We start from the raw sequence: 20,457 nt of genomic DNA on the forward strand, positions 1-20,457 counted from the left end.
ATTGTGCTCCGTACCTTGCTATTCGTACGCTTCTTCAGCTCGCGTCTGATACTGAAGTAGAATATCCCAAAGCAGCATCAATATTACGATCGGAAACATATGTTCATGATATTCTATCTGGAGGATTCTCAATAGAAGAAACATTATCCGGTCAGACCCAACTTATTAAAGTATTGAATTCTGCTGGATTTCCTTTAAAGAAATTCACAGCAAATGACCCAAGATTGCTCTCTCACTTACCCAAAGAAGATCTTTACGATCTAGACTTTCTTCGCTTTCATGAAGCTAGCTCAACCAAAACACTCGGCATTAAATGGAATGCACTTACAGATGCATTTACATACAGTTTTTCCCCAATTGATCAATCCACTAAAATAACTAAAAGACAAATTCTTTCGTCAGTAGCTAAACTCTTCGACCCAGCTGGATGGCTAGTCCCTATAGTCGTCAGAGCGAAAATACTTATGCAAACATTATGGTTAGAAGGGTTAGATTGGGATGAGGATGTTTCTACAGAATCCCTACAAAAATGGAATAGTCTCGTTTTTGATCTTACAAAATTGGAAACAATATCAATTCCCAGATGGTTACAATACACTCCTTCAGACACCATTCAGATTCATGGGTTCTCAGACGCTTCTAAAGCAGCTTACTGTGCTACAGTATTTATTCGATGTCAATCCCAAACCTATAATACTTTTTCGAATTTATTAGTTGCAAAATGCCCCAATACAAACTGTTTGTCTTCCCCGCTTAGAACTAAATGGCGCAGTACTACTCTCTAATCTTGTAAATTATGTCATGTCAGCTCTGAACTTTAATGTCAAGGAAATATATTTATGGACTGATTCGTCCATAGTACTAGGATGGCTCTCAAAACCATCTTCTTCTTGGGAGACATATGTTGCTAATCGAATTTCTCAAATTCATACTCTAACACCGAATGCAACATGGCGACATGTCCCAACCCACGACAATCCGGCGGATCTTGGAACACGGGGTTGTAGACCTTCATCTCGCAAATAATTCTTTATGGTGGCTGGACCATCTTGGTTAAACAAACCTTCATCTGAATGGCCAAAAGAAATCCTTTGAAACTGATTGAAACTCCAAAGAAAATTGTATCCCTACATACAGAAACTCTAGCAAATGACATTTTAAACCATTTCTCATCTTATAACAAAGCTCTGCGAGTTATATGTTATGCTTTTAGATTTTTTAACAAATGCAGAAAAAATAATAATCAAATTGTCAACTTTGCTACCCAAGCAAGACTCTCTTACCCAACTCGAAATGAAATTTGTTAAAACAAGACTTTTACTTTTAGCTCAAAAATCATTCTACCTAGAATATTACCAATGTCTGTTAAACTCACAACCCTTACCCAATAAAAGTTCTCTTAAAAATCTGAATCCATTTCTCGATTCGAACTTTCTTCTACGAGTAAATGGTAGACTATCTCAATCCTCGCTTCCATACAATGAGCGTTATCCAGTGATATTACCTGGTAATTCAAGAATTTGTCAATTATATCTTACACATTTACATAAATTTCTCTATCATGCGGAATGCAGCCAGCTTTGTCGAATGGTACAAACAGAATTTTTTGTTTTTAGGCTCAAACCTCGGATTAAAAAGATAATTCATCACTGCAAAACGTGTATTATCTACAAACAGCAACCACTTTCCCAGATTATGGCCCCTTTACCCTCAGAAAGATGCAATTTATCTCTTCCATTTCAGATAACTGGTATTGATTTCGCGGGCCCTTTTGAACTAAAAATCTCAACCTTACGAAAATCTACGTACATAAAAGCTTACGTTAGTGTATTCGTTTGTTTTAGTACCAAGGCAATTCATTTGGAGCTCTGCTCAGACTTATCCTCAGCGGCATTTCAAGCTGCATTCTCTCGCTTCGTTGGGAGACGGGGGCTCCCCCAAAGGGTAGTATCTGACAATGGATGAAACTTCTTGGGTGCTAGTCGAATACTCGAACGCGAATTCGTAAAATTCATAGAAAACTCAGCTCAAGATATAGCCCAAAAGTATATAACGCATGGTTTTGAGTGGAAATTTATACCTCCACATGCACCTCACATGGGCGGCTTATGGGAAGCCGCCGTCAAAGGCTTCAAATATCACTTAAAACGAATAGCTGGCTCTCAAAAGTTTAATTTTGAAGAATTTTCTACCGTTTTAGCTCAAATCGAAGGAGTTCTCAACTCACGACCAATCTCTGCTATCTCAGAGGACCCTTCAGATTTAACAGTCCTTACTCCAGGACACTTCATAAGAGGTGCTCCGCTTATGGCTAAAATCGCTACACAAAGGCTACAAGTGGAAGAACTCTTTCCCAAACCTGAAAGCTGGAGATCTTGTAGTTGTAATGGATGATCTGCAACCGCCTTATGAGTGGCGCTTAGGAAGAGTAGAAAAAACACATCCCGGTTCAGATGAGAATGTACGTGTTGCCGACGTACGTATAGCATCAGGTGTAATAACCCGGCCCATAGCGAAATTATGTTATCTTCCTTTCCTAGATAATGAAAATGCTCAATAAAATGTCTCTTATGAATATATTCCACAATCATTCAATTTTTATTTAGTAAATTTGAATTTGTATATATAATCACACATTCATATTTATCACATCTCAAAACACATTTCTCACATCACACATTTCTCATTATTTATTTGCCCAACTCTCATTTCCAGTTACTAAGTATTTGTTCTATTTTCTTAGGCCAAATCGAAGATTAGAAACCACTCGCCCAAGCCAGCAACAAAGCACCAGGGAAACCTACCGAAGACATGTAATACTAAGAGAATCACAGATCTATAAATGCGTATTATGCAAGAAGTACCATGCATTAAGATTTTGTGTGAAATTTTTGAAGATGTCATTACAACAGCGCCTAAATGTGGTCAAAAAACACCACTACTGCCACAATTGTCTGGCAAGAAGCCATATTTTACGGTCATGCACGTCAAAAGATATGTGCCGAAAATGTAAGAAACTCCACCACACCTTGCTTCACCCTACACCACAAAACCAGCGACGCAATTCCACCAGCCACAACAATCAGCGTCATCAACCACCAATAACATCAACAACCAGCCAACAATCATCACAGCTTTTAGCAACGCCAGATGCCAAAATTATCGCAAAAGCTATAAAGTCTTTGGCTCAGGTCCTCTCAGCTTAATTATTTGTTGCAATACTGCAAGGACGGCGCCATGTCCAAACTACCTTTGAACACTTTATTATAAATTATAGAATAATTTATAAATGTTGTATTTTATTGATTTTATTAATTTTATATATATTTTTTAAATGCACTTATAATTAACTATTGAATTGTAACTGAATTTTGCTAAGTGCATTTGTATAACAATAATATTTTTGTATTGTAAAAGATTAATCTATTGAATTTAGTACTCGTTATAGATTCGTGAATTGTCGGTTAAATTCAGCCTCAGGTTCTTGAAAACACCGAGGTTTCATGTAATTATATTTTAACTTTTTAAAACACTTACTTGTGAGCACTTACTTGTGAGCACTCACTTGTGTGCACTTACTTGCGTGAACACCTTTCTTTTGTACATACTTCTATGAAGTCAACCTAAACTTACTTTATTACCATTTTTGTGAAATACAATAAAATCATACACATATTTTGTAACCTGAAATTGAAGAATCTTATTAAAAGGTGAGCAACATACTCAACCCAAATAAACAAATATTAGAACTCAAACTAATTCTCCCTTTGTTTATTTCTTTTATTTTGGCATAAATACCCATTATAATTACTTGCACAAGTAATTATAATCTAAACCAAATTTTCAAACAATTCAATTTTACCATCATCATAAATAAACAAAAACACCAATTTTGTTCAACTATATTGTAGCAGGAGTTGAGCTTAACAACTTTGCTGAACATCACTTTGGGATATTCGGACATGTGGAATGTCAAAATAAATGAAAAAGTCACACAAAAATGACAATTTCCCCTATGTATCCCGAAAACCCCGGGATTTAAAATTAAAAAATTTACGGGAATGGGATTCCCCGTTTAGCATCTCTAATTCCGAGGTATGCCCCCTGTTCATATGAATAACCAAACAATAATTCAATAATCGGATAAACTGTTTGTGAATAGCGGGGTTAGTGTTTCAGAGTAACCCAGTTGGCCAGACAGTCATTTTTGTTTTTAACGCTTTATTGATTTATTGAATCTGTCTATTTTGACCTTACAATAAGTATTTAAATCTTATAACTAAAATTAAAACTATTTGCTCTTCAACAAGAGAGCCATAATGGTAAACTGTCACTCATCTTAGCGGGGTGGTAGGTCTGCTCTACGGAGCCTGGATCGGGTTTGGGTCTGCACAAGTTGTCTTGCAAGCGTATTGGGATGGTTTCGCAGCTTCACAATATATTTCTCACGGACTTTCTTGAACTCTTCCTTTACCAATGTCACTTCTAGGTCTCTGTGGATGTTTTCATTTCTTATGTACCATGGTGCTCCCGTCATGGTCCTAAGAATTTTAGATTGGGCCCTCTGTATAAGATCAATACTGGTGTTGCTAGCCATTCCCCATAATTGAATTCCATATGTCCAAATTGGTTTTAAAACGGTCTTATACAGGATGACTTTATATTCAAGGCTTAATTTTGATTGGTTACTGATTAACCAATGAAAGCTAGAGGCTTTTAACTTCATGTGAAGTCTCTTGGTTTCTATGTGTCGGCGCCAAGTAAGCCGTCTATCCAGATGAATACCAAGGTAGGTGACATAATCAGACTGCGGTATATTAACGTTGTTGAGTGTGACAGGTGGGCAATTTCCTCTTCTTAGAGCGAACGTAACATGTTTACTTTTCTGCTCATTTACCTTTATTCGCCAGTTTTTCAACCATGACTCCACACGTACGAGGTAATTCTGCAGTTGACTAGATGCCATGACAGTCATAGATGAAATTTTCGTCGATGTTGTCTTCAGGACATTTGATAATTTGTCGTCTATACAATGCCTCTGAGGACAAGTATAAATAAAAGTCGCATATGTTGTCGTGTTTTAAGCTCCATTGTTAATTAGCCAACGACAATTTCATGAACTTGTCTTGAATAAAATAATATTGAGGACAAAGTGAGCAACAAGTGCATGCATTTTTACCTGTATCAAGTCACATCCATGACAAGATGAGCGACAATGTCTTCACCTTATCGTCAGTAAAGCTGTTGTGAGGACAAAATTATCGGCAATTGCATGCATTTTGACGTCTTTCAAACTATATTGACGACCAGATGAGCGACGAAGTCTTTAACACTTTTCATTTAAACTTCTGCATTTAAAAATGCAAAATAGCGGGACTTTAACAGAAAATAAGAAAACAAACTAACGCAGGAAGGGACGTATAGATATTCAGTTGAGTTTTTAAAGTTCTAGTGAAAGGTGGTTTAAAGTGTGTAGCGATGAAAAAAGTAACGAAACAGTGTGACGATGAACTTTCAGATCTTCTGCTATTTTTTTGAAAGTCCATAATAGCAAAAGATCTGAAGGTTCATCGTCACACTGTTTAAAAATCCGTTAATCAGTAAAAGGATGACTTGAACATTTAAAGAAAACCTGGATGATTAAAATAATTAAATAAAGGTTGTTGGCTTGACTAAGGCGCCATCTCACCACCAGAGGCGCTGCAACCTGCACTAATAACAAACATAACGCGCAATTGCAGAGTTGTCAATTAAAAGCTTTTCTATTCCTTTCACCACCTTTTCCTCTACACTCTATCCCCTTTCCAAAGAAAGTAACACATTTATATATAGGCATATTAATTGCCTGAGTGTTACTTCTCTTTTTAAAAAAAAAAAAAATACTCTGATCATTTTGTGCGAAGAGCCAAAGCTAATGCTGGGTTGAAGTCGTATAAAGTTCCAGATCGCAATGCGTTAAAGCAAAGGAACTAGCGAAAAAATTGAGGACAAATTTTATAAAAAGATACACCTGTTGTGTGATGGATGATGAAACTTATGTACTGGCAGTAGGGATGCCAGATTCAGATTCGCAAAAAGCTGGACATTGGGTTTTAAAAAGCTGAACAAATAAAAAAAAAATGGACACATATGACCGAAAAGATGTAAATTTTGGTTTTGTGTAAATATTTTTTTAAAATATATTTATATCCATTGTTCACGGTGCTACAGTAAAAAAAACTTGGAAAACGTGGATATAGCGTGGGTATAGGTCTTGTTTAGTACATACAAATTGTGTAAACAAATTTCAGAAACACCCTCAAATTCAGAAGTTATTCTAAAAACCCGTGATGTTCGTCAACTTAACGACCAGTAACTCTGTCAGTTTTTGTCGGATTTTAATTTTTTAACGGGTTTAGAAAGAAAACTTAAAATGACGCGTCATGACGTGCATTTTTTGATACATTTGTAAGTTATAAATTTTATGAAGTTCTTTGCTTTTCCGTAACTGTTTAAAATTTTTAAATCGGTCCAGTACTGCGATTCACTAACTTTTATAACGATAATCGTATCGTTAAAATAAATATAACGAAAATTTATCGAATTTGCTATTCAGTAACATTTTTACCGACATTCGCTGTCGGTTGAAGTCAGCTGTTACTTTATGCAGTTTTTCTTTCGTTATGTTAGCGACAATAATTTAAGTTGTGTTTATTTAATCGATAAAGTGTATTTGCAATTTTTTCTTCGTCATCTTCATCTTTTGTAGCTGGAACTATCGTAAAAATAATGGAAACACATTTTTGTTTACTTAACTTATTAATATTTACAATAAAATATAAAAAATATGGGAATTTGACGATTATAGTACTACTAATTATTCAAGTACTTATTTTTGTTCGCGATGTCCCAAAAGTAATCCTTTACATTTTGGCAGGAAATAAGTTGTTTTGTTAGTAGAATTATTTATAAAATTATGTATTTACTAAAAAAAAAATAAATAAAAAAATGCAAGTCGCAGCCAAGTGTCGAACCAACAACCTTCCGATTGCTAGTCAACGTTGTACTCACTACACCACTGGTTAATTATTTCATTATGAGTCAAATAATGGTTTTCTACTTTTCGTTTATTTTGATAAATTACTGAATCACACTATCGTTACTGCAAGCGATTATTTATGTCGATAAACATTACGATTGTCGGTTCGTTAAAAGTTATTGAATCGCACTACAGAAATGTGTGAGTTGTTTCAAAATAACTCAAAATTTTGAGGATGTTTCAAAATCTTTCAAAACGGTATTTGTATGTCCTCACCTAGGCTTATAATCCCACTTGGTCGCTTTTCAAGTTTAAGATTTTTTTATTAGGTAATAAAATCTGCTGATTTTTTTTTTAATATTTAAGGTAGTATTTAAATAAAAATTAATTCATTTTTTAGCTCTAATCATGTCCAATGACAATCGGTTTTTATCTTTAGTATAGAGATTGTTTAAAATAGAAAAAACTCTTTCACATAAACATACAACTTTTCTAAAATTCTCGAATTTATTCCTTTCACCTTTGGTAAACAAAAAAGAACCATATCAAATCTCTTGATATTTGTTTATAGCTTCACGAAGGCAGCAATAATCGATACATATTTTATCGTTATCTATTTCTACAGATATTTCAAGCTTTTGTAAATCTTCCCAAGAAAATAGGACATTTTATAAATTTAAATATGCTATTTTTTAAAAAAGAGGAGTCATCACCAAAGTCGTAACGATTTTCTAAATAGCTAACCGCTGTTTTTGAAAAGTCTTATAATTCCGTTTTAAAAGTTTTATATGTTCATTACGCGAAATTTTTTTTTTTAAATGGTGTTAACTTTGGTGCCAAAAAATGTGTTATGTATTCTACATTTAAGGTTATTCATAAGTACGGTCATTATATCGTGCAACTCTAAAACTGTACAAGAGTCATTCTCAAGAGCTGTAAATTCCTGCATTATGTTTTGCATAAAATATAAATATGCTTCTAATAATCCTTCATGTTTACATTCTTCTTCTTCATTGACATCATAATCAGAAATTCCATATGACACTTTAATTTATAACTGAGTAAGTAAATTTTCATTTATGGATATTATTGTCGAAAATTTCTATTTAGCTGGACAAATTCAATTTTAGCTTGAAACTGGACAGGCATCAAAAAAGCTGGACAATCCAGCCAAGTCCAGCACAGCTGGCAACCCTAACTGGCAGACATTTTACATCTTCCGGATCAAAATTTGTATGTGGCTGATGGACTAGAATAATATCGGTCAAAACAAAATCCCCCAAATAATTAAATTAATTAATTATATTTTCAAAATTATTAAAGTATTATTTAAAAATGAATTAAATAAACTGTATAATTTTAGCTATTTCAAATTTTTTATTTGCATTAATAAAATGAATTAATAAAAAACAAATATCTATTTCTACAAAAAAGTCTGGTGAGAAAGTGGGAATATTGACGACCGGATTATGGATAGTGTCCACTATACAGTCATCAACGACAATATGGAAGATACAGTCGGCAACTGTCATCAAAGATGACATGAGAGAAAAGTCGTGTTTATAGCCGTCGATGACAATTTTAACCACATTGTCACCCATATGATCGTCAACGACAATGTGCATGATAATGTCGCTCACATTGTCGTGTAGGATTTAGGTGCCCTTTGTTCGAAAAAGTCGTCAACGATTTTATGGGCTGTCGCCTACGTGACGTCTAGGATTTAACATTGTCGTGTACGCATCGTCGACGTTGGGTACCGTGAAATAACTCCCCACGAAAAAATGCAAAACAAATTTTTTGAGTGAAGCCAGTTTTTGACACATCCCAGAGGAGTAAAATTTGCGCTACGCTATAGGCCCGCAATGCAAAAAATGTTTGGTAAGCGAAGAATAATTTCACTTTTATAGTTCCTTTTTTTAGATTGCATAAATAAATTGCTTCACATTGGAAATTAATTCTTTTCTATTGGGATTTATTTCATTGGGAGTTATTTCACTTTTTTGGGACTAATATTTTTAAAATTATGAAATCGCCGATTATTGGGAGTAATTTCATTTTACCCTTTGGTAGTTATTTCATTTTTCAAATTTGGGAATATTTAATTTTTGATGGGAATTATTTCATTGGGAGTTATTTCATTTGGGAGCTATTTCACGGTACATCGACGTTGTCTTGAAGACATGGCCAACTTACAACTCACACTGTGAAAACTTGTTTTTTCTCTACAAGTTTTTACAGATGGTTTGGAGAAGAAAAAGTTTATCAAACGATAATTACTAAGCTCATTTCTGTATCATTACTCATTTTCAGATTTGGCATATTCATAATACAAATAGCACTTCAAATCCTAAAGGATCCAGATTTTATAATTTCGATCATACTTGTTTAAAAATAAGCATAATAAAATATGACAAATTATTAGCGATAAAACATAAAGCAAGAAGTAGTAGGCAGTCTGGCATCCACACGTTTTACATTAGTAGATCTACAAATTTACTTTAGAATACTTTTTATCAATATTTATTCATAATATGAGTTTCCAGATAAAGACATAAATTCGTACATATTGAGTTACACCTTATATTTAAATTGTTCTAATAAATACTGCCACTTCAAGTTATTAAAGAACTTTTGCATACTTTTGATTGATATAGGCTTTTGTATGATAATTGTGAGGCCGAATAGATGCAGCTAAAGTTTGAATCAGGTGCTTGTCTCTTTTTATTGATGATTCGTATGAGTCAAAACCTCGTCCGCTGAAAAACAGAAATGAAAAAGTGTTACAAATATAAAATATTCTCTTAAATTTAAAAAAATATGTTATAAAATTAAATATTTGGGAAAATGTTTCTTTATGATCTGGCCTAAGCAACCAGTGAAATGCTCATAGGAACTAGCTTATCCCCCAACAATAAAAGTCAGTGAATTTATCAATAATTGTGAAATTTAGAGAAATCCATATAAATATATAAATGTCTTTGTAAGTTTGTTTGTTTATTTTTTGGTATGTTTGTTTGTTTGACAATCACGCCTAAACAGCTGAACCGATTGAAATTTTTACAATACTTGGACCAGAAAGGGACAAACCGGTAAAATTTGTACCTTTAGTTGTTAAACAATCAATACTAAATGGCTGAACCGATTTGATTGAAATTTTGAACGTAGATAGATCCTTACTTGGAAACATCAGAGTATGAAAACAAACAAAACATTTCGCAAACGTTTGCAAAATGTACAAAACAAATCAAAATTTTTATATTGTATTGTACATGAGCAAAAACAAAAAAAAAACTTTTGAAGTGACAAAGAGAGAAAACTCATCTGCATTATTTAATTTACCGTTACAATCGTACATTTGAGTACAAAACAGAGAAACGTATTTTTTATTCGTTTTGTTTTGTACTGTGTTCTCTATTATAAGTAAATCAATTACCAAACGTTTGTTAAACGTTTTTTATCAGAATGTTTCAATATTGTTCTTACTCTTTTCTAGCTGCGTACGTTTGTATTAATGTACAGTTTGCGCTCATGAGCAAAAACAAAACAAAATGGGACAATCATTCTCATTGTTTATGTTTGGTTTTTGTTTTACTCACTGCTAAAAAACAAAACAACGTTTCGATTTGTTTATTTCCGTACTCTGGGAAACATCAACAGTAGGCATATAACTAATTTTGGCGAAATTTTTGGCATACAACCACGTGATGGCCAATGTTGTATAAGTAATGAAAATCATTTTTTTAGGTCATTTGGAATCAAAAACATCACTAAACTAAATTTCTAAAATAAACCAAACTTTTTTTGCTCTGAAAAATTATATAAATAATTTCATATTTTTTTTGCAAGTGTGAGGGATACTTCCCTTATTTTAAATTATCTTTTGAAGTATGTTCGCAGTTATTATTAAAATAAAATATATTGTATTTCAAAATAATTGAAAATATTTCATGAAAAACTTTAGTGCGTTTGGTGCGTGAACTTTTTTAACAACCGCGAAAAAATAATACCGTGGTTTTTTATATTTTTTAATGCTCTATTCGACTATGCTATGCCAATTTGCATATTTGCAAAAATTGTCAATAGTTATATCCCTAATCAGCAGGTTACTTCTTTGTTCAAACCTTGGTATCAGATGATGTTAAGTAAATAGTAATTTTCGAATATCTAAACAACTGTTATAACTAGAGTCGTTTAACTTTTTACAAATATGTAGCTTTCATATCATTGTAAGCAGTTTGACTTAAAACAAGCTGTCCACTGTAGGGTATTCAATTAATCGGGTTTCTGGTTTAATCGGTTAATCGAGCAAATAATTAATCGAGGTTTAGATTTATTCGGTTAATAATCGGTTAATTTAAAATTATTCGATTAACCGAATAATTTCTATTTTAATTTACAATTGAAAATACAACAACAAATTTTGTGTACAAAAACATAAAAAACAGCAAATAAGGTATTTGAGATCATTTTTGTATACATATCGCCTACTTGCTGCAACAACGTCATAACTCAAAATCCGTGTTTTTTGAACTGAGTAATACAAAATATGCGCTGTTCTATAATCGTTCATATAGTTTTATCAGTTTTCAAAGAAGTCAATTATTTTTTGTGTGAGAGTGTTTTTTTGTTGTAAACATCAAAATTAAAATTCATGTTTTCTCGTATATTTGATAAGTAAAAATTTGGGTTAAATACAGATTAGAAAGATATTAACATCTACTATTTATATTTCTGAAATCGCATGATATGTTGAAAATTTATTTAAGAAATAGTAAAATGTCATAAAATATTCAAAGACGTTTTTCTCGAAACGACTTTTTTTGAATTATGACGTTGTTGCAGCAAATTAGCGATGTGTGAGTTTTTTAGGGTTTTAGTGAGATCTTCTGAAATAATCTTTTATAAAAAGAATATAATTTAAACGATTTTTTTCTTTAGATTTAATAAAACTTTTATTGGAAAAAAAGTCTCAAAAGCATGATAAAGAATATTCCTTTTTGGATTGTTTTAGATTTTGATTAATTTAACAGCTTCGTTTATTTATGATAAAAGACTAATTTCAAAAAAAGTTTCGTCTATACATGTAAATATAAACAAAGTTTCAAATACATGTAAATTAAATATGTCAGTTGTTATACAACTCACTAATCATGTTTATGGATGTTCAAAAAATATCTAATTTTAATTTGAAATTTGTATTTGAATTGAAACGGATAAAAAATACAAAAGCATTTTTTTAAATGCAAAAAAAAAGGATTTTCTGTTAATCGGTTAATCGACACAAATTAATCGGTTTATTTGTTATTTGAAAATCGGCAATTTCAAATTATTCGAACAGTTAACCGTCTAAAATTAATCGGTTAACCGATTAACGATTAATCGATTGAATACCCTAGTCCACTGTAAAACCATACGAAATTATAGCGAAGCGAATGTCTTAAGAAAAGTATCAAGATTTTTTAAAATCGTAATATATTTTTTATACTTCCAATGGCATGGTACGCTATTAATCACAAACAAGAAATTTCTGTATTCACCTTTTTTTACTTTACTATGACAGGGGTAGCGAAGCACACCGGGTCAAGCTAGTTCTTACTAAAATATTAATTTTGTATCCCCATATAACTTCTTGATAAATTTGCAGGTGCCCTTGCATCAAGACTAAACTGGCAACTCTCTTTATTTTGAATTTCTTGCAAAAACAATAAAGCAAGTTTTTTTTTTATTTTTTCTTTATACTGTAGACAGACGATAGAGTTAATTTGCATTAACAGTACTCTAATGTGAATTAAAATTTAACCCTGACAGACAATAGTTTTTGCATTTAGTAAACAGTTGTTCGTTGCTCAATAGAAGCCTTTAAGGGTAAATGGGATAATGGCACACAGGACTTCTGTAGAGTGTGTGGGGACGCAGAGGAGCTAGAGACAGTAGAGCACATATTGTGCAATTCTCCAAGGTTACAGGGTCACAGATTTAGATGGCTAGGAAATAGATTCCTGGACGAACTTCGCTGGCTGCGAACTGAGCAACATACTAGGTTTCATTAAGGGAATAGGGTGGCTATTTAAGGGACGTTCTACGGCGACTCCGAATCCGGGATAAGATTTCTCTCTCTTTCTTTCTCTTTTTTAAATATACGGTTTTGGACTCTTCTTGCATTCTTAATCTATCCTCACTATCTTTATCTTTTTTTTGAATGGACCTCAATGTATCCGAGTGGAAGTGCACATAGTGTACACCCCTTCCAAACCTAACCTAAACAGTTGTTCGTTTGTAAACTGTTTAATGTTGAAAAAATTTGTCATCAATATATCGTCACCTAAAATGCAAAATAACGTCACTTTTCATAAATTTATAGGAGAAGCAAAAAACGATATAAAATGAAAACTACTTGAGATATTGAAACAAAATTTTCAAGTCTGAATTACAATGACACTACTTTTCAAAGTACTCTATATGCTATGTGGCTTACGTTTTTTTGAATTGTTATTTTCTGACACAAAAAAACGTATCATCAATATAAATTTTGATGTAAAAATAAAAACTAAAAATATTTTTTTTATTTTTAATAAAAGCAGTTTATACATTTTTAATTTTATTATGTTTCTTTTATTTTAATTACTAACAACTACTTTTTTAAACTAAAAAAAATATTCAATTGCAACAAATTTATTAAAAAAAAAATTAGGATACTACTTAATATAAGGTAAAAACGATTTATTTATTAATTACTCAAAGCGTATACGTTATTTTGTTCAAGAAAATCATATACTTGATGATACTTTAGTTTCAATTTTGGTTATAACTTGGTTATTTTTGATAGTAAAAGTTTAAAATTATATAATATGATGTAGTGAATCAATAATAAAATCAATTTCGAATTTTTTGATGATACGTTGTTTTGCATTTTAGGTGACGATATGTAACTTTCTTTAAATAATTGTCATTTAAATATTTTACATCTTCAACTAAACTCTCTAAAAATAATCTATCCGAGTCTATACCTTTAAAACTTTTAAACTTGTTTAAGTTATTATTGAAATTACATTTTACAAAATAGGTAAATGCATAGGTGATATGTCTATTAACCAGGGTTTACAATTGCTACTATATTAGCCGTCAATTGCAGTAAATATACATTTTTATCATCTGCATACTATAAATATAGTTACTATTGTAATTTTGTATAACTCTGCTAATATAAATTTCTGTTACTATTCATGTATTACTATACAAATTGCAATGTTAGTTTGCAATTTCTAGTAGCAGATACAACCAGGGGCCTATTTCACTAAGCTACAAGTTCACAATTACAAGTGTTTTTGCCTGTAAAATTGTGAACTTGTGAATAATTGTGTTTCATCAAAATACAATTACAAGTTTGTAGCTACAAGTGAATTTTACAAGTCACAAGTCTACAAGTCATACTTCTACAAGTGGTTTTGTTTCACTAAACTAAATTTGCACTTGTACACTTGTAGAATTGTAGAAAAAAAGCTTAGGGTCGACGGAGACCCTCAGAAAAATTTTACAAGTTACAAGTGAATGATAAATTGAAATAAAATTTGATTTTTAACTATTTTTTAATAAAAATTAGTTAAAATAAACCAAAAATTTGAATATTAATTAGGATTTGGTTACCTTAATATAGAAAGGCCCTAACTCGTGCTTTTTAAGTCGAGATTTTTTTGCTAAATATGATATATGAGTGGACCATTTATCGAAATAATCGAAAATCTGGGCTTGTAAAAAACACGAGTTAGGGCCTTTCTATATTAAAGTAACGATTTTTTTTTTTTTGAAATAGGTATATATACAAAAGTCATGCCACCTAATTTTAAAGCGATTGATGTAGGGTATCATATGGTCGAGCTTCAACGACCATATTTTTATACCCTCCACCACCATAAGTGGTGAATGAGGGTATATATAAGTTTGTCATTCCGTGTGTAACATTGAGAAATATTCATCTGAGACCCAACAAAGTATATATATTATTGATCTTTATGAAATTCTAAGTCGATTGAGCCATGTCCGTCTGTCTGTCCGTCTGTGTAAAACACGCTCACGTCCAAAATACGCAAACAAACTTAGTAGAGTTGCAAGAAAAGTGTTTATTATTGTCCTAAGCAGTTTGGTATTGAAAATCAGCAAAATCGGTACAGTGGAACCAAAGTTATGAATGAAAATGTGGGACAACCTCAAAAAAAAATTGATAATTTTCACATATTTTTGGACATTTTTTGTAAATATATTGCAGCTAATATCATAAAATTTTGCACTCGTTACTTTTATGATAAAAGGAGTAACTCTGGTGAAAATTATAAGAATCGGTCCATGATTTCTCCTAGCCCCCATACAAATTTCTTCCCGAAATATGGTTCTATGGTCTATAAATGCCTACAAAATAGGAATATCCACATGAAATTCAGCAAAAATAAGTTTCGTGGTAAAAGAAATTATATTACAAAATTTTTCGTGGATCGGCCCATATTTGACCATAGCCCCCATATAAAGTACACTTCCGAAAATCTCTTAAATAAGCATAAATGTCTTATAAATATCGCTATCAAGTTGAAATTCGACATGAATAATCCCCATATATACCAAAATCGCTGTACCTAATTATATGAAGATCGGCCGATAATTGGTTATAGCTCCCATATAAGGACCACTTCCGAAAAACACAATAACCTACATAAATATCTAAAAAATATCATTATCAAAACAAAATTTCTCACAGATCCGTAATTTATATTTAGAAATCATACTACTGGATTTTGTGAATATCGGTCCATATTTGACCATAGCTCCCATATAAGGTCCACTTCCGAAAATCAGTTAAGTACTCATAAATCTCTTATAAATATCTTTATCATGCTAAAATTCGACAAAAATTATACTCATATATATAGATATCACTGTACCAAATTTTATGCAGATTGGCCGATAATTGGTCATAGCTCCCCTATAAGGCCCATTTCCGAAAAAAGATATTAACCTTAAAAAGTATTATAAACATATCGATATCAAAATGAAATTACGCACAGATCCAGTAATTTGAATCCAGTAATAATACTTCTGGATTTTGTGAATATCGGTCCATATTTAACCATAGCTCCCATATAAGGTCCACTCCCGAAAATCACTAATATCCTCATACATTTCTTACAAATATAGTTATCAGGTTGAAATTCAAAACAAATTTATTCAATATATACAAAAATCGATGTACCAAATTTTATGATGATTGCCCATAATTGGTCATAACCTCCATATAAGAACTTCTTCAGGAAAACACATTACCCTGCACAAATATCCATAAAAATCTACAATCAACCAAAATTTTACACCGATGAGTAATTTCCCAGTATGCAACATTTCGAGTCAGTTCTTTTTATCGAACTTATTTCGAATTAAAATCGAAAATATGAATTTATTATGATGCTCTATCCAATCTACATTTTTTAGAATATCGTATTTTAATATTTTATAGAAATGGCGAATAATGTTCGAGTTTTTTTTTTAATGTCAAATTTTATTTTTAAACAAATTGACAAATTCATATACATACATATTATTCTTTTGTCAATTTGTGAGAAAATAAAATTATATTTCTAATCCTATCAATAACATATTCATAAAAATATAGTTTAACACGAAAAATGGATCAAAGACATCTTAAAAGAAAAGCGCAGCCAATTATTGATGTTTTTTTTGACAATTCGAATCTTCATAATCAGCAAACATCAGAAATATGTACAGAGTTTATTGCATTTGAAAATGAAAACACATATAACGCAACATTATTGGATAATAATAAAGGTATTGAATATGCATTATTTCAATAAGAAATTGCTCGATGGTATAAAGTATACGAAATTGTTCATATATTTAATCGAAATCGAATCAATTTAGAACATTTTTAATACCGAAAAAGATATAGTATATCGATAAAAATTAGAATCAGAATAATAAATAATTTTCGACTCTTTATCGCTCTGCACTCTACTTAGGAAAACACGCACATTCTCGACATTATATCGAAGTCGATATCGATCAAATTTTACGAAAAAATGATACATTTTCGACATAACTTCGAATCATTTTGCATACTGGGTTGTATCCAAGAATCGTACTACAAGATTTTTTAAATATTGGTGCATAATTCGGCATAGATCCCACATAAGATCCACTCTTGTTAATAGCGTTGTTTATATGAAATTCTACAAAAATAGCCCTTAAATACTTAGGACTATAATAGGTCATAGCATCCATATATTATACCAAAATAGTACACAGATCAGTAATTTGTATTCAAAAATCATAATACTGAATTTTGTGAATATTGGTCCATAATTGGCCACAGCTCTCATATAAATACATAAAAATCACGTAAAAATATTTTATGACAATCGAATCATAATAGGTCATAGCTCCCGCATAAGTCCCACAACCAAATATTTTGAAATTTGTCTAAATATATTTGTATACCCTTTTTTATTCTCTGTTTCTTCACTTGAGGTTAAAAGGGAAAAATGTTGAGGTCCAGACTTAAACTCGACAACACTTCCCCTTTGCGCATGTGAAATTTCATTAAAATCGGACTAAGGGTTTAGAAGTTACAGATTTGTTTCCCTCTTTTTTTTTCTCATACCACTGTGCGCCACTTTGACACTCAGATATTGTAGATCGTTTAACCCAGTTCCAACAAACTGTTTACGGTTACTTACCTATGTAAGAAAATAATAATGTACACGAAGATTTAGAAAAAATAAATTTAGACGACAATTTCTCAATTAAAACACAATAATTAACTGTGTCAAACGTTCTAATAGGAATTTCAGTTATAAATTGCTGAATTAGATACAATTTTTTGTACATTTGAAATAAAATATCTTCTGCGTAAACTAGTCTTTCTAACAATTATTATATTATTTCAGCTTTTATACCATCATATTTAGGTGGAGGGTATTTAAGATTCGGCACGGCCGAATATAGTACTCTTACTTGTTTTACTTGTTTTCGTTTTGCTTTTGGGAATAGCCACTTTGGAAATCTAAACATATATAGACAATTCTAAATTAGTACCCAAAATTGCAAAAGTATTTATTTTTATCAGTCCCCGCATATTTTCCGATAGATTGGGTATAAACAAGTAAGAGAGCTATATTCGGCTGTGCCGAATCTTATATACCCTTCACCAAATTATACTTCAAAGTAAAAATTTTAAATATTTTTTGGAAAAAAATATTTTTAAAATTTTTTTGTTTTAATATTAAAATTTTTTTGTTTTTTAAATTTTAAAATTTTTTTTGGTTTTTAAAATTTTTTTTTTTTTGCTTTTAAAATATTTTTTATATTTTTTATATAAGAAATATTATTGAAATACATATGTTATATTGTGTTTTTATAGGATAGTTTAGCATTTTGAGTAATAATAAATAAGAATTGTAAAATTAATATCACAATATATATGTACAAGAACTTGTAATTGTAGAAATTGTAGTTTACAAGTGCAAAAAGCTACAAGTGTTGTGAAAATCTTAATGAAACGCAATTCATCAGCACTTGTAAGAATTAGACTTGTGATTGTAACTTGTAAACTTGTAGAATTGTAGTTTAGTGAAATAGGCCCCAGTTGTCAACTCGTTATTGTAGCACAACAACCAAAATTTATCTTCGTGCTATAGTAGCATACACTAGGATGGGTCTTATTTTGTTCATTAGTACCCAGCAAAAACTTTACTTACAAATAAGCCGAAAAATAAGGGGAATTTGACGATTCGACTACTTATTTTTCTACTGAAAGAAGTCATTATTTTTGTTCGCGATGTCCCAACTGCTTAGTTATTTTATTGTGCGTCAAATAATGGTTTTCACACAGTAATGCAATATTCTTTTCTGTTTTTCTAAAAATAAACATGCAATAAAAAAATGGGCAAATTGAAAAAAGTAACAGTTTTTTTGTTTTGTTTATTTTGTTTTTTTAGACTTTACTACTTAAAAAGTAAGTTATTAAAAAAGACATTACTTGTAGCTTTGTAAGCGAAGTTTTTGCTGGGTAGCTAAAACCAAGTTGTAAAATTGGGTAAATAATGGTACTTTTTCGATATCTTGAAAAAAATTCCCTATTTAAATACTGTTTTTTAAACATTTGCAGTAAACCTAAGCTTCTAGACAAAATTATCTTTCTAATAAGGTATAAAACAATAAATTAGAATGAAAAATAACAAAGTTATACGAGTTTTATCTGACCAAATATTGGGCAAAAAGTACTAGTTTACGCATATTTTACACGCATTTCTGTTGTTGTCATAGTTGTTTACATAACTTTTGCATGCAAAACAGTGAGTAAATAATACAAAAATGTAGTTTTTCTTGTATATATGATGTATGGAAATTCTAATAACTTGGTTATTTTTAACTCGATGTTCATGTTTTATATCTTGTTAGAAGGATGAAGGCACCAGTTCCTAATTTTCTAATATTGATAATATATCTTGTTAGAAAGATTTTTTGTATTTGTTATTTATTTATTTATTTTAAAGTAAATTTACAAGAAATACGAGTTTTTTTAGAATTAAGACTGGCTGCTAGGGCCTTAATCTTTTAATTATTCAAAAAGTTTATATGTTTTTAATAAAATCTAAAGGTAAATGTTTTTTAGTACATTGTAGAAAGATAATTTTCTCTAGAAGATTAGGTTTATTGAAAATTTTTAAAAAACAGTATTTAAATAGGGAAATTTTTTAAAATATCAGAAAAAGTACCAATATTTACCCAATTTTACAACTTTCAATCGATTTCCAGCACGTGTTCTAGTTATCCGTTTTCACTTAAATTTTGCAGTAGTTAGTTTTAGCTACTAACGAACAAAATAAGACCCATCCAAAGCAAATCTATGTTTTAAGGGCATGTCTAGGGTTGCCAGCCGGGCTGGACTTGGCTGGATTGTCCAGCTTTTTTGATGCCTATCCAGTTTCAAGCTAAAATTGAATTTGTCCAGCTAAATAGAAATTTTGGACAATAATATCCATAAATGAAAATTTACTTACTACTAATTAGTACACAGTAATAACTAGGGGGCGGATTTATATGCAAATGCATGTTTTTTCTCGAACGTCCAAATACAATGTAGACTAATTATCTATCCGAATCGCACATTTTGCTGCAAAATGGCATCGATTTGTTAGTGCATATTTTTGCATATTTTATTGATAATGCATATTTTGTTATATTTTACTTCAAAATGCATATTTATATGCATATTATGCCAATTTTTAATAAAAATATAATTTTTTGTCGTTAATGGGCAATACATTGTTTCGACAAACATTTTTTTGTCGAATTTGTTATAGAAATAGCAGTAAATTTTATCGACTAACTTCGTTCGACATCGAAAAACTTTAATGCTAGTTTTTCGATGTCGT

General features: G+C 31.0%; 1 protein-coding gene across 1 annotated transcript in view; it reads right to left on the reverse strand.

The window, feature by feature from the left end:
- Positions 1–9,513: 9,513 nt before the first annotated feature.
- fln (flightin) overlaps positions 9,514–20,457 on the reverse strand; it is a 136,533-nt gene continuing 125,589 nt past the window's right edge. Inside the window, exon 4 of the mRNA XM_065505443.1 lies at positions 9,514–9,777. Coding sequence (XP_065361515.1) covers positions 9,642–9,777 — 136 coding nt within the window. The 3' untranslated portion in view covers positions 9,514–9,641. The remainder of the gene's footprint in view (positions 9,778–20,457) is intronic.

This window comes from Calliphora vicina, chromosome 3 (genome assembly GCF_958450345.1).
Source record: "Calliphora vicina chromosome 3, idCalVici1.1, whole genome shotgun sequence".
Taxonomy (NCBI): domain Eukaryota; kingdom Metazoa; phylum Arthropoda; class Insecta; order Diptera; family Calliphoridae; genus Calliphora; species Calliphora vicina.